Source organism: Prosopis cineraria, unplaced genomic scaffold (genome assembly GCF_029017545.1).
Source record: "Prosopis cineraria cultivar Desert tree isolate PC_DT_omini unplaced genomic scaffold, ASM2901754v1 PC14, whole genome shotgun sequence".
Classification (NCBI taxonomy): domain Eukaryota; kingdom Viridiplantae; phylum Streptophyta; class Magnoliopsida; order Fabales; family Fabaceae; genus Prosopis; species Prosopis cineraria.
In genome coordinates this window covers 2,250,140-2,265,068 of record NW_026555345.1, presented here as the reverse complement: position 1 = coordinate 2,265,068, position 14,929 = coordinate 2,250,140, and the positions used below count along the sequence as shown (strand labels likewise).

At 32.4% G+C, this 14,929-nt stretch overlaps 1 protein-coding gene across 1 annotated transcript; it reads right to left on the bottom strand.

The window, feature by feature from the left end:
- Positions 1 to 322: 322 nt before the first annotated feature.
- Positions 323 to 3,702, bottom strand: LOC129293503 (HVA22-like protein k). The gene is made up of 8 exons (XM_054931510.1): positions 3,561 to 3,702; positions 2,773 to 2,832; positions 2,481 to 2,578; positions 1,909 to 1,960; positions 1,403 to 1,466; positions 1,174 to 1,269; positions 877 to 949; positions 323 to 669 (listed from the first exon to the last, which is right to left on the bottom strand). The coding sequence occupies exons 1-8, from the start codon at positions 3,575 to 3,577 to the stop codon at positions 572 to 574; spliced, it is 558 nt and encodes a 185-aa protein (XP_054787485.1). The 5' UTR covers positions 3,578 to 3,702; the 3' UTR covers positions 323 to 571.
- Positions 3,703 to 14,929: the final 11,227 nt, after the last annotated feature.

Genomic DNA, 14,929 nt, shown 5'->3' with positions numbered 1-14,929 from the left:
GAATTATTATAATTTAATGAGAAGTCATATACTTGTAGCTATTCCATTGCCCAACCAGAAAATATTACAATTCCAGCTTATTAAAATTACAATATGCATAATCTATAAATAGTATAAAAGCCTAACTTGGCGTGGCCTTTCTGGCTAAAAATAAAGTAGGTGTGCCCCTGAAGATATATTTAAGTTAAATTACGTTCATGTCCCTCGCAATAAAATTAAATACCACAATTCAATGGATCTTGAAGTATTTAATTATATTGTGAGGGATCTAGGTGTAATTCTCCATGTACCTGTGGAAGGGCATTTAACAAACGAAAACAAATAATAATAACACTGCTTCGCATCCATCAGTTGTTCCAATTATTAAGGACATCACCAAATATTTTTATTTCATCATGTCCATCTTCTATATACAGCGGAGCAGAAAGTCAGGAATCACACCCCGAAAAAAAAAAAGAAAAAGACTAAAAACTCAACCCCGACAGGCAATCTTTCACTTTCCAAGTTAGTCCTATGTAAAAAATAAAGAAATAATTACAATTCCTCGCACGCTTGTCTATAAAGAAATGCCTTACTCATTTTCTGGTTCTGAATTCTCACTCTCCCTCCTCGGACCCTGACTTTCTTGCCTTTCGACTGGCCGAATGGCAGACCTTATCATTTCATTAGCTGATACATAAAACAATGAAATGAGCATACAGATTTATTGGCTGATGAACACTACAACGCCAACAAAAACATTAACTGGAAGCCTACATGTCACAAACTGGGCAGTTGGTTTTAACAAAAGCTTCAAGACACACAACTTTTACAGATAAGCATTCATGAATTGGAGAGATTAAAGATGGAAAATTCAGAGGGATCTCGCATGCATACCTGTCACCACGACTTTTGTTAAAAGTGATCTTGCAATCAGAAATTCAGCTTGGTGTGCACTAATAAATTTACCCTGCAATGTTAAAAAGACCAGACCATTACATGTTAGCCGAGGGATGCAGATTTGGCTAGCCAAAACCACCAAATTAGCTCAGTATTAGCCATTAATCATTGCAAGGAGCGGTGATGACCACATAATCGAGCCCTCCCACTCTAATTTCAATGGCATTTGGAAAACAAGACTAAGATAAAGCAATGTATTTCCAGCAATAATAAAATGAACAAATGAGCTCTCACCATTTCACCATAAATAAATTCAACAATCTGATCCATTCTAGCCCGATGCTTCAGCAAGAATGGACGCAAGTTACTCTCATACAGTTGTCTTGCTCCCTGTTGAACAGCAGTTATAACATTTGGTTATCCATCACTAATGTCACATTGATTATTTATTGTGGCAAATCATCTGCAAAAGCAGGGTGGTAAAAATAACCCAGAGAATAAATGAAGCAAAGGTTTAGCTTACATTGACGGTGGGAAGCTGAAGCCAAACAAGAAATGCAAATTTCATATGGTAATAGAGTGGGATCCTGATGAAACACGGCACAAAATCAGATCAGACTGGAATATCTCGTGTGCTGTCAGATGAAACAAATCAAACGAATAGAGTAAATTACTCTCTCCTGCCCTTCATTTTATTTAAGCTATGCAAACTTCTCTATTTTCATGACATCTACTTTAATCTAATTCTGTTTTTTTTTTTTTAACAAAAATCCCCTCCATTAACCTAAACACACATTGAATTGTTATTGCGAGAAATAGAAGCACCGTTACCAAAAATACCCTCACCTTCATATTTGTTTCTCACCAAATTATAAACAAATAAGCTTAGATAAAAATGAAAAAAAGAATTTTATTCTCACTGAATTTAATAAATCCTTAAACTAATTCTCATTTATTAACCAACAACTATAAGGGCGCATCCCTTCCGCATGGTAAGAAGATACTTTGAAGGTAGTATTCAACCATTACCAGGAAAGTACTTTTTCTGCAAACATTTCTACCACGCTAAAAGATCCATAAGCTGCAAATCACAGTAAGATAAGTGCACATTAAAAAGAGGCAGTACAAAACTATCACAATCATCAAAAGTCAGCACCAAAAGAATATAGAAAGTTCAACTTCAGGAAGCTAAAGGTCTGCTTCTGCATGAGGATGATTAAAAGTGCACATCACTACTTAAAGCCATTTTCCAAATACTACATAGTCTTCCACATGTGTTTGTTCAAATCCACAAGGAAATCAAAATTAATCAACAAGGAAATATAAGCTTCGAATGGTGTATCAAAATTCTATAATAACTTTAAAATACTTTCGCAAGTGATTAAGCAGAAGCTGAAATACAATAAAAGAACAATGAAATTAATCAACAACACAATTATCAATCAGATATCATCTTTCTTGTCTTTCTTGTACTAAGTGTGGGGAATGCAGGAGATCATGAAAAGCAAGGTGAAACAAGTAGATATAGTTGATGTACGAAACAAATGGACAAGTCCAAAAGGAACTTAATAATGAAAATGATGTTGAATGAAAATTACAACCTGCCCAGTATGTCAGCCACCTTTGTTGTTCATTTTGGTCTTTGTTCTCAATAGCTTTAAATGTACAGTAAACTGGAAGCACAAGCCCAGCAGAACAGCTATAAAACCAAGAACAAACAAAATTGGTGAATATAGTCATGGGTCACATTTAGATAGAAAACCTGGACAACATAAAAATACTTTCTTTGCAAATTTCATTACTGGAAGGGGCTGAACTTTATAAAGATAACAAATTTCAAAAAGAAAAGAAACATGATACGTTTGGAGGTAAAATTTCCAAATACATCCATACCATGCAGTCCGAACAACAATTTTAGAACCAAGAGGGGAGAGGAGCAGTTGCAACCCAACCCGCGTTAGAAAAACACAATGTTAGATGTTGGAGTAAGAGCATTTTATTACATATAACCCTACGTAAGAGAGCAGTTGCACTCACAACACAATTTGGTCAACTCAGTTACAAAAATGACAGACTCCAAATCTTGTCACGCCTTCTTGGGGGAAAAAACAAATCAATACATAACACGGTCAAGTTTTCATATGTTACTCCAAGATTATATTGAGGTTCGAAATTGACATTAAATGTTAAAGCCCATCTTCGAACCAATTTATCTTTCTCCTTTCCTCGAGCGATCAAATTGCACGAGATGCTCTTTTCTGGTTTTCAAGATGTTTCAAATTGATTATACTTCCCGCCTCGTCCTAAAGAACTTGCGACAGCATTTCTTTTCCCTCTTTAACAAAGCGGCCGATGAATTACCAAATATCGTATGTTATTATCTCCTCTGAAAGTTTAAAAGGGAAAAGAAACCTATGAAAGATAATACACCCTTCCACTTCAAAACTAGTTCAAGCACAAAACGAAGATTAATCTTCAGTCAATCCCGATTACAATCTATCACCGCCAACCAAGATGAGTTCACTCTTTCCGTTTCATATCATCGTGCGTAAAAAAAAAAAAAAACAAAGAAAGAAAGAAAGAAAGAAAGATATATCTCGAATGTAGAAAAATCCCTCTAATATCAAATAATGGCCTTTTCAAAACCGTAATAGGAGAAAGATAGAGCGTGATCGCTTACCTCACCAGGCAAAGCCATGGGAGAGAATTGCACGCAGAGACTGAATTACCGGGGTGTTCGCTTTTGCCTTCTGAGTTCTAACGTTAGTCTGTACAAGGGATTCCTCTTTTTTTTTAGGTCAAGATACGATTCTGCACAGGTGACACTGCAAAGGCGGAGATTTTTTTTTTTTTTACGAAAAGAAGATAGTATAGTAAGCCGATATGGCCAAAAAGGCCTAATTCGATTTTGGATTGGTCTAAAAGTGGGCCATTGAGAATCACATGAAGAGCTGATACCTGAGGCCAATAAAATTGCTTTTTTGGGCTACGGGCTAACAGCCCAATCAACTTACTCGAAAGTTTTAGTTATTTCATTTTTAGTGGATTTTGAATTCAGTACCTACATTTTCACCTTTTTTTTAAAAAAAAAAACTCCAACATTCAGTATCCTGTCGAACCTTGGATATCTCTGTTTTAATTAATCCAAATCCCGCTATATGAGATTATTATTACTAATGATAACCTTACAGTATTTCAAAAGTGCATATAACATATTTATTTAATATGATGAAATGTTCTAAAACTTAAATTTAAAATTTCGGAATAATCTAATTCAATTCGGTTGACAAGTTGACCAATTGCGCCCAGTCCTTTACTTTTGTTTTAACTGGGAACCCGCTCTGTCATGGATCATTCAACGCTGATAATTAAAAAAAAAAAAAACAACTATGTCGACCAAACTGTAAATCCTCCGCAATTCAATGTTGTGAAAATCGGACCGGATCAGGCGGTCCGACCGATCCGACTATCACCCGTTGAATAAAACGGTCTGATTCAATCAATTGAACCAATCTGACATTTGACCTGTGTTGACTCGGATTGAATTGACCGGTTTTGAGAGAACCGGCTTTGATCTGAAAACTGGACCCGAGTCAATTCGGGTCAACCCAATTCAAAGTCAAAAAAAATTAAAAAAAAATTAGGCTGAGTTACTTAGATCCATAATTTCTCTTCTCTAATCACTAATTCTCTCTTTTCTTCTCTTCTCTAATCTCTAATCTCTCTTTCATGGCCCAAACTCAATCTCTAACTTCTCCTCCAACATTTGCCTTCAGCTTTAAAGATCCAACCTTTAGCATCGAGATCGAAAGCTTGTGAGTCATGATATGATGGCATGCCTCCAGTTCCAACATTTTCCTTTGAGATCACAAGCTTGTATTGACATGCCTCTACTTCTAGCTCCAATGATCCCAATATCTAACTTTTGGGGTTGAGATTCCAAGCACCATTGACAAATTAATATTTTATTTATATAATTGAGCATATAAATTTTATTTTTTATTTAATTTTTATGTCATTGGTTCGACAGCCTGTCTAACCGGTTAGACTATAAAAACCGCGACCCGTTGCTTTTTTCGGTTCGATGTCTGATCCGAGTTTCAAAATGTTGCCGCAATTTGCATTCTCTATCCAATATTACAGCTCTCACCTCGATGCTCAGTGGCTCCTCTTCCTCCTAATTCATCTCCATTCAAACACATGCATGCTCTTATCTCCTTTTAACCATGAATCCAGTGTACACTTTCATCTCCCCCCCTCTCTATCCCACCACATGAAGAGAAAAGAAAAGAAAAAAAGACCTGGGTTGCATTTGTTTATTAAAATATAATGGATTGAAAAAATAAAAATAAAAATAAAATAATCAAAGAAGATGGATGAACAAATTTATAAGGAGGAGAGGTAATTTAATTTATGGAGTTAGGAATCATGATTTGTAAAATTTTTGAATGATGTGATAATTCTTACATTTGTAGTATATTAATGAATTTTATCATGCTTATTATGAGAAAAAAATAATTAAGTTTATTTTTATTTTAATTTTTTCAATTCATTTTATTTCATTATATTCTAATAAGAAAACGTGACCTATACCTTACAAACCACTCTCAAAACTATTTGGTATTATCACTCATGTACTTTTGTGCTCTTTGTTCCGTGTTTAAAAAACAGAGACCAGCAGTAATTTAAACAAGTCAGGGTGTAGTTATCTCGGTAACATCATCATGCAAAGTGACCAAAATTTCCTTGAGGGAACCTTTTCTTTTTGTTGAAATTTTAATGCAATTTTGTCAAAATTTCATCAAGTGTCTTGGTTTACATAGTCTCACTAACACTACATAATTGCCATAATATATTTGGGCTTTTGGACATTTGAATTTTGCTGCACATCCCAAAACTTTCTTATAATTAGTTGCAGCGGCAGTATTCTATAAAGGGTTCCGATCATCTCTCATGTTCACATTGCTATGGCAATATTTTCTAATATATTATGTACCAAAACTTTTTTATATGTCACGTTAGTATATTTACAAGGTACCTTATAACATTCCAAAAGTTTTTTGATATTTGAAAAAATTCTATTTTTAAGTGGGATCCATGTTTTCTCAAGTTACAATAATAATATTCCCATTTTATGCTAGTGATTTTGGTAGTTTCATGTTATCACAATAGTTACACTTGCACATAATTAAACTTGAAATAGACATTAGTATTAGATTTCAATATATATACACCATATTTGCATCTTTTTTTACACACAAAATATCCTATATACCTAAACAGTACTTGTGTAGTCTGCTTCCCAAAAAATAATATAAATTGCAAACCTATTTACATAACTTGTCACCACCACAAGTATAAAAAATATGGTGTGAATATTTGTATAAAAAGTCATTCAACAACAAAACACACTAAATAAATAAAAATTAGATACATTTCAATTTCAAATCAATTAATATGTGTATGGTTTTTGTAAAATCTCACTCCAATAAACACAATTAACCATAAAATTCATGATAATCAAAGGATTAACTCAAAGAGCGATTACCAAGTTTTAATTTAAAATCAAGACATTTTAAGTTTTCATAATCACAATGAGTTTAAAGCAATCAAGATCTCTTATAATAGAGTAAAGATAAGTTATATGATACCTTAGAGGAGTAAAAGAAATCAAAAATAAGTGAAAACAATTCTTTTAATGTGTAATAAAATAATGCACTGTAGCTTGTTGCTCTCCGTGCCACACGCCGTGACTTAGGCGCCATGTGCCACAGCGTGTTGCATGTAAAAACCAGTAATTTCTACTGTCATTTAACATTAAAATTAGGAAAACTTTCGATGCATTTTGATTCTTCGTCCAACATCCGAATGATGTATTTAGGTGTCTACGGAAAGCTTTTTACATGAACTAGGTAATGGCATAGGTTTCACTTTCAAAACAAGTTACACCAAAAAGTTAGACACTGAAACACATTTTAACCACTTTTTATAACTTTTACATAAAAAGGGTGTCCAAAACCCTTAATAAGTGCCAAAAGTATTTTCTAACACCTGGACCATGTACATTAGACTTAAAATTATCAATACAACACATCTCACGCACCTAAACAATAGTAGAACAAATTTTCACTCCTCAACCCCTTTTTACCAAAAATAGAGGGGGAGGTAATTTTCCTTTGCATTGCACCCAAATCAATCAAAACATATTCAAATCTTCATTTCTATACTTACACTAATATTTTGACCCTATAAACATATATACATACATATATATATATATATATATATACATACATATATATATATATATATATATCTCAACATACACAAATACTCATGGCCTAAAATACAAATCAGACATTTATAATAACAAAATAATGCAAGTATGATGTCATGCAATTTAGAATTGCCATTTATATACTATTACACAAAATAAATTTAAACCAGAGGCATACGATAGGAATATGCTAATATCTAGCTTCTTAAGTCTTTTGCTTCTCAGTACCAGAACTAAAGTCTGAAAATGTTAAATGAATAGGGTGAGTCTAGCCACTTAGTAACTAAGGTAAAACCTACTCTATGCAGTTATATATTAATTATAAATCAAGCACATACATATGAAAGCAAAAAAAAAAAAAAACTTAAAATATGTTCACCCACATATCATAACTCATCCGTTCTCATTAACAACATCTTTATCTCACACATACTAGGTACATTATCACCATATTATCTGATATGTGATCATGACCTCTTATTCACACGACTTGCCACAACTCAACATGTGTGACATATCATAAGTTTATATATATAGAAAATGATCAACCAACCTCATATCCTCCTTATTTCCTCGGACCGAAATCGTGGGTTATAACACTGATTAGGGTTTCATTTGTGTCACTGGACCACCAAAGCTCACCAATCGTGAGGTGTGACCCGACCAAAGATCACATGACTTACTATCATATCACAGTTTCTTTCATTCTTGAATCTCTGGGGTGTCTCATACCTTAGGCTATTCTCCTCATTGAACCAGTGGAGATAGCTAGATTTTAGTCCCTCAACAAACTGTGGGACAATCCCTCAACAAACTGTGAGATAAAGTTATAACCCGGTGCACCAAAGGGCAGCCTAAATTCTATATGAATTTTTTTCCACTCTCAATCTTTAGGCGAACTCCTACCCACTGATCATACCATAAACATATTGTCTTATTTTTACATTTTCATTTAGTCAAACTCAATTGGCACATTGGACTCACGACCGTACGCTACCCAAGTGAGCGTATATTCTTATTTCTAATTATATCACATAAAACACACCCTTTTTCAATCACAATTACTCATCTTCATCAAACCATTATCAACCGCTCATTTAAAGCACATCATAAACATGCAACTTATGTCAATTATCACTTTTGCAAATTTAAAATTCATTTGAAATCTCTTTAGCATGCTTGACATATGTCAAGTGAGTTGATAAATATGAGATTTTCATTGCATGATGCACTAATTCACAAGTCAAAATTTATATTTTAAACGTATAATTAATATCCACATTACAATTAACATATAACTATTCAAAGTAGAGTTTTCCCAGTTACCTCAAACCTTTAAGAGGTCAAAGGTTTACCTTTTAATATACTAGCTTCCAAGCTTGAATTCTCTAAGCCAAATAGGTGTCTAAGAGCCAAAACTATAATCAATCAAGTTAATCTCCATTAATATAGCTAAACTCAAGCATTCAACTCTTATTAAACATTACCAATCTCACACATTTCAACTCTAATCTTTCCTTTCTAAATTACCCAATGCCCATATTATTTACATTTATGCTTACCTATTGGGTTTATTAACTATCTTTAACATCATATAACTTCATTGAATACTCACATTGTTATTAATACCTTAACAACCATAATGGAGTCCATCATCTAACAACCATCAAAATCATTAATACTAAGTTTAAATACTCTAAAAAATTTTTATTAACTCCATCTAAGCTAATACAGACCCAAAACCTATATGGATTGAAAATCCACTTTCACTATCAAACCCTAACTTAAATCTTTGAGAAAATTGAAGAGAAAAGGAGAAGAATGGTTTAAGGATCTTACCTTGGATGATTTAGAGCTTCAAACCGTCTCAAATCCTCCTTTAGGTCATGCCCTAGCAGAGCAAATGTGAGCTCTTTCGTTCCCCTTTTCTTTTCTTTCTATTTTTCGCATCAATTCACATATTATTTCTACAGAATTCACACCGTGTGCCGTGGCACTTGTCCTCACGCACCTCGGCATGTGATACAAAAAAGGCAATTCTCATTGTGTGGCCCTGTGCATTACGGCACACTACGCACGCACCATTGCATGTGGCACAAAGGCTTTTCAGCTTGTTTTTCTCTACTTTTTTGTCCCCAAGTGATCCAATTTCACTTTGAACCTATATTATACTTGAAATTCCAACTAAAAACACTTATTATTCTCTTCCAACCACACACCACATCAACCTACTTAATTATTCTTATTAAACTTAGTAAATCAGGGAATTAAAAACCGGGATGTTACAATTTTCACCCCCTTTCAATCCCTACATCTATGCTTAAATTGAGATTTTTATATCTATTCTTGATATGTCCAACTTGATTACATCTTGAGCAATGATACACCTTCTTATTTTGAAAATGTGACTTTCTTTGCTTGGTGTGTAGTTATCCTAGCAAACATGTAGTCAGTGATAGTTTCAAAAAAGTATAATCTTCATAATGTAGCTCAGTTAACTAAGGCATGTCAATGGTTTCCATCGAAATCATTGTGGAGTTATAAATTTTTTCTTGTGCATAGATGCTTTTGTAAATACAGTTATGTTGTCAAAAGTCTAGTCAACACCCATAAATAAAAATCCTTCCATTTTACTTAAATAATCTCAGGGAGTAGTGCAAGGGCAATTTGTGTTGAAAATAGCAAAGAGGTTAATATACTTTCAAGCTCTTGCCTAGAGAGAGATTTTGGTAGTGATCATGGTAAAAAATCTTCTATCTTGCATTCACAATTACTCACAAGTTAATTTTTTTTTACTGAAATACTTGCCATATAGAAAATAAACCTAAAACAACTAAGAGCAACATATAAATTTATTATTTCACAACTATCTTTCCCGCAATCCCAACTATGACTACAATAATTTAGTATTCATGTTATATTTTTTAACATCGGCATACTTTTCATTACAAAACAAAAAAAAATCAGCATCCATATTACATCTTTCTTTTCTTTACTCAATTTTTTTAACACTATCTGTGTTAAGAATCATTTATTGTGTGTGTATATATATAATCTATGTAATCATCAACAATATCTCTTTTTTTCTTAGCTATAAAAGAGAAAAGATGTAAAATATCATTTTTAAATATATAAAAATTGTCTTTCACCTAAGAGAGAAGAGAAGATGTAAAAGATAGAGAAGAGAAAAATGTAAAAGTCTATATTTTTCACGTAGAAGAAGGGAGAAGATGTAAAAGAAGATAATGACCTAAATGACGATCTATTTCATTAAAAACTACTATTTTTGTGCTCTTTGAGAGCATATTTTTAGCACCCAAAACGACCAAAACACAAGTATAAGCTATTCTCTTTTAGCATTTATAGGAGGCAAATTCTGTAAAATTACGTATATTTTTTATTTTAATTAAAGACCATAATCTTTAATCGAGATTTCAATATTGAATGGTCTTTAATTGAGATTAATATTCTTAAGAGATCTTTAATTATCATTTTTTCATGAATAAATTTGATTAGAATATAAACAAGCCCCACAAAAAGCTAAGTAATGAATCCAAAAGTTACAACTGTCAATAACAATTGACTGAACATGTTTCACCTCCCTACATTAAGCTTACCCTATACTTTTTCATGTTATCTCTTTGCTTTTCAATCTTGCATTTTTTACAAGTTATGTTACTTTGTTTATCCTTATTTTTTAGAATAAAAAACAGAGGTGGACTCAAAACCAAGGAATAAATGATAGTAATCTCTCAAGGGCTTGAAGCTTTGAATTGAATCAATCTCTCTGAAAAAGTTAACCATAACATTATATATACATTTCTAAATGGGGACATGAAATGTTCATCAGCAAAATGTTGAATGTGGCGGAAGTTTCGTGCCCATTTCAATGAGCTAGTTAGTGGTTACCCAATATGCATGGATATGATCCATTTTTCCATAACTTGCATTACATGCATACAGGAGCTACAAGTTTCTAAAAGGCCCATTCCTCGTTCCCACCCATAGCCTACATCTAATTCCTCTATGTTAAACGCGTGGGAGCCTTTCATTTCGTTGAATGCCATCTTTTGCCACTGCCTTGGGGGTGTGCCAGCTTTAAATATTCTGTGGTCGGAAAACTTTCCCTGCCATTAGAACCTTTAAGTTGTGAAAGAAATGAACTTGAAATATTGTCATGTGAAAATATAATATATAGATTACAAGTAACAAACGATAATGGCCTGTGGGAGGAAGCAACAGGGAGAAAGTGGTTGAAACATGAACAAGGAAACGGAACCATTACCTCTGACAACGTTAGCAGCTGTGACTGCCTCCATCAATGAATCGTGCCGTGGAGCAGGGTAATCATGTTCGTATCTCCACCCATATCGTTATCTCCATATCAGCAAATCAAAATGTCGTTTGGTCCAACTCATGGATTCCCACAACGCTTTTATTAACGTCCAAGGGCTAATGTCTCTAACGATTAAAAGTGCGAGGAGAGGGATCAAACAAAATAAATTTTAGGGACTTCAATCAAAATTTGTTGAAACGATAAGCACATGAGAGTCTATTTTCCCAAATTTTTAGTTTTTTCACTTTTCAAAACGCAACTCATTATACATATATATATATATATAAACTTTTTTGGAAGGAGAAAAATCCAATTCTGTGACCTCTACATTCTTGCCTGTCATATCCTTGGTTCACTTTTTTTTTTTTTTAAAAAAAAACTCTACTACTTACATATATATTTACTGAGAAAGAAAAAACAGAACTACTTTCTAGACTCGCTTGAGACTTGTATTTGAAAGTTGCAATTTTCGTTGGGGTCGGGGAAACAAAAACAATGAAGGTTGCCATTTGCTTTTTAGATAGCAAAGAAGGGTTCCAGAAAAATGATGGAAATGAAAGCAAAAAATCCTAAGAGTTACAACTCCAACGGCTAAAATTAGTTTGTAGTTATGACTTTTTCATCGCGTGGAAATTAATTAATTAAATAATATCAAGATGAGCTCAATATTTTGGATCTTCTCATTAATTATCGAGTGTTAAATGAGTCAATCTCTGATGATAATATTGCTATTAGATTTTTTTTAAATGTGGACGGAAAAAAAAGAATCGTAAGAGGAGGGATACAATCACACAAATAATGAGCGAAGTTAATTGTTTATTTTAAAAAAAAAGTGAATTAAAAGAGAAAAAGAGAAAGGGAAGCATTCGTTCTGTTACATTGCATGCAGCGAGGTGTATCATGTACAGAAAATGAGCAAAGTTCTTTGGTAGTATAACAAAGGAAATAAACACAGTAGAAGAACTACTTAATCCTTTAGGGATAATGTCAGTGAGGTCCCTAGAGGAAGGGGAAATAAAAACAGCGAAGCCTTGAACAACTGAAGTTTCCTTTGTTTATACGCACCCACACTACTTTTCCCCCTTCTTCTGAATTGGTCGAGAGAAGGGAAACAAGTGTTGACCTGATAGTAATAATAAATCCGTAGGACCCTTTTATCTATGTTTATTATAGTTTTGGTGGTGGCATAAACGAACCCCAACCAGGACTTGAGAGAAGCAAAGCAACTCAATGCCCCAAAAATACTCTCCACTTATTAAATTTGTATTCATGCCACCTGTCCTTTCAATCATGCACGTTGTATCTCGGCTCTGAACTAATATACATTACTCATGATATTATTTATAATTTATAAGTGACTTTTAACTTATTTTATCAAAATCAATAAAAATTTTAAAGCTTGTTAGTTCTATTAAAAAATTTAATATATTTTTAACTTTATTCTTTTTAATATATATATATATGTATATGTATATGTATACTTAAATACTTTCTCTCACAAACATTTAATGGAGGGTGAAAATAGAAACCAATAATAAAAAATTAATGATATGATTTATAAATAAAAAAAAATTCTCCATGTTTTATAAATAGGATCTAACGGAGTATATTTTGGTCAGCTTCTAAAATCATACTTGATGCAAAAAATAAGTTACTCCCTTTAGTTTTATGAGGCATATTATTCACTTTTTTTTTAAACAAGTTTTCTGGTTTACGGTCCAATGAACATTGGTGAAAGAAATACATTATTAAAGTATATATATTTAATGGAGATATAATTAAAAACTTATTAGTAAATTTTTAGAGTGTTAATGAGTTTTATTTTTTTCTTAATTCTTATAAAATATATTAAAAGTGACTTATAAATAGGATATGAAAAAGTAACTTGTCACACTTACAATTTTTTTTTAATTCTACATTTCCCTCACTTATTATTACTTTCATGTTTAAACCGACAGCTTAAATGTTTTTTTTTTTTAGCAAGGGTGTTTTCAAGGGGTGACCTGTAAGATATTTAGTATTGTACTACTGGGTAAAATTGAGAATATATATATATATATATATATAATATTAACTAAAGTAGATTAAAGTTTTAATCAATTTTTTTAACAACCTTGAATTAGTTAATTCCATTGTATTATATTCTAGACTGAAAGGAGTACTATCTCGCTTTTGTTGTTGGAGTCCACGTGAATTAATTTCTTAATCGTGTCATTTTAGCCGTAACTAGAATTCTGACACTAGCAAATAACAATTAAATAGCGATCAAATTAAGAAAAAAGACTTTAAATGGAAATAGTTTCTCAAAGATGGTAGTCTCGCTTGTTGCCCACCGGATTCATTATTAGTATTATGCTTTCCACCCTCGCTCTCTTCATGAGGACTGAAAAAGACAAATATAAAAATTACTCAATGTCTTATATTTTAGATCAGGCAAAACTCTTAGAAGATATCTATAATACCGTATAAAATTTAAGGGAGAAATACAAGTACTAATTAGAAGTCATAAATAATGCCGTTGGCGTCAGATTTTGCTTTCAAAAATGAGACTCTTAACCTTAACTGGCACTAAAAATAAACAGTGATACCCATTAAAGGTGGCCCAAGCGGCAAGTGGTAAGATACTCTTTAATTCAATTATTAGGGAACGTGTGTATTATTGCAAGGCCAAGTTCTCGTGTGGAGGAATAATCAGGAAGTGTGCATAAAATTAGCCTTTTTATAAAATGTATAAAAGAAATTAAAGAAACTATTGGTGGATGATGGGGTCTTAACGCAATTGTTAAATATGACAATGACGCCTGCTTTATTAATTTCTATGTGGCCGCAAATTGATAAAAGTAAAACCACGTGACATTTGACTAATAATAATAAGATGCCCCTTTCGGGCTTTCATTAGTCAGCAATTATTTTCAAATGAACACGATGCCATCCCAAGATCGAAACCTGCACGATTCGATCTTATTGAACGATTAATTAATTAATTAACTATCACTGTTTAATAGCATAATACCAACATTTTTTACCACTGTTTAAATAACAAGTACTATGGCTACAGTTGCATTATACTCATATAAAGTTGGGAATAAGAGTCAGGTTTGAAAGGCCGACTTGAAACTTTTATTTAAATAAGGGTTTAATTTTGAAAATAATTTTTTTTAAAAATAATTGAGCTTGAGAGCTTGGCTCTGATAAGCTTTGTTAAAAAAAACTTGAGCTCGAGTGACCTTTCAAGCTTTATTATATTATTATTATTATTATTATTATTGTGAAACATGTATTTTAAGCTAATAACCTATTCACATGATCCTACACGCATTATGTTATTATTAATTTTAATTTATTTTAAAATTAATTTAATATAATTAAATAAATATTAGTGTATAATATAAAATTTTTGATATTTTTTTATAAGTATTATGTTTGTGTATTTATAA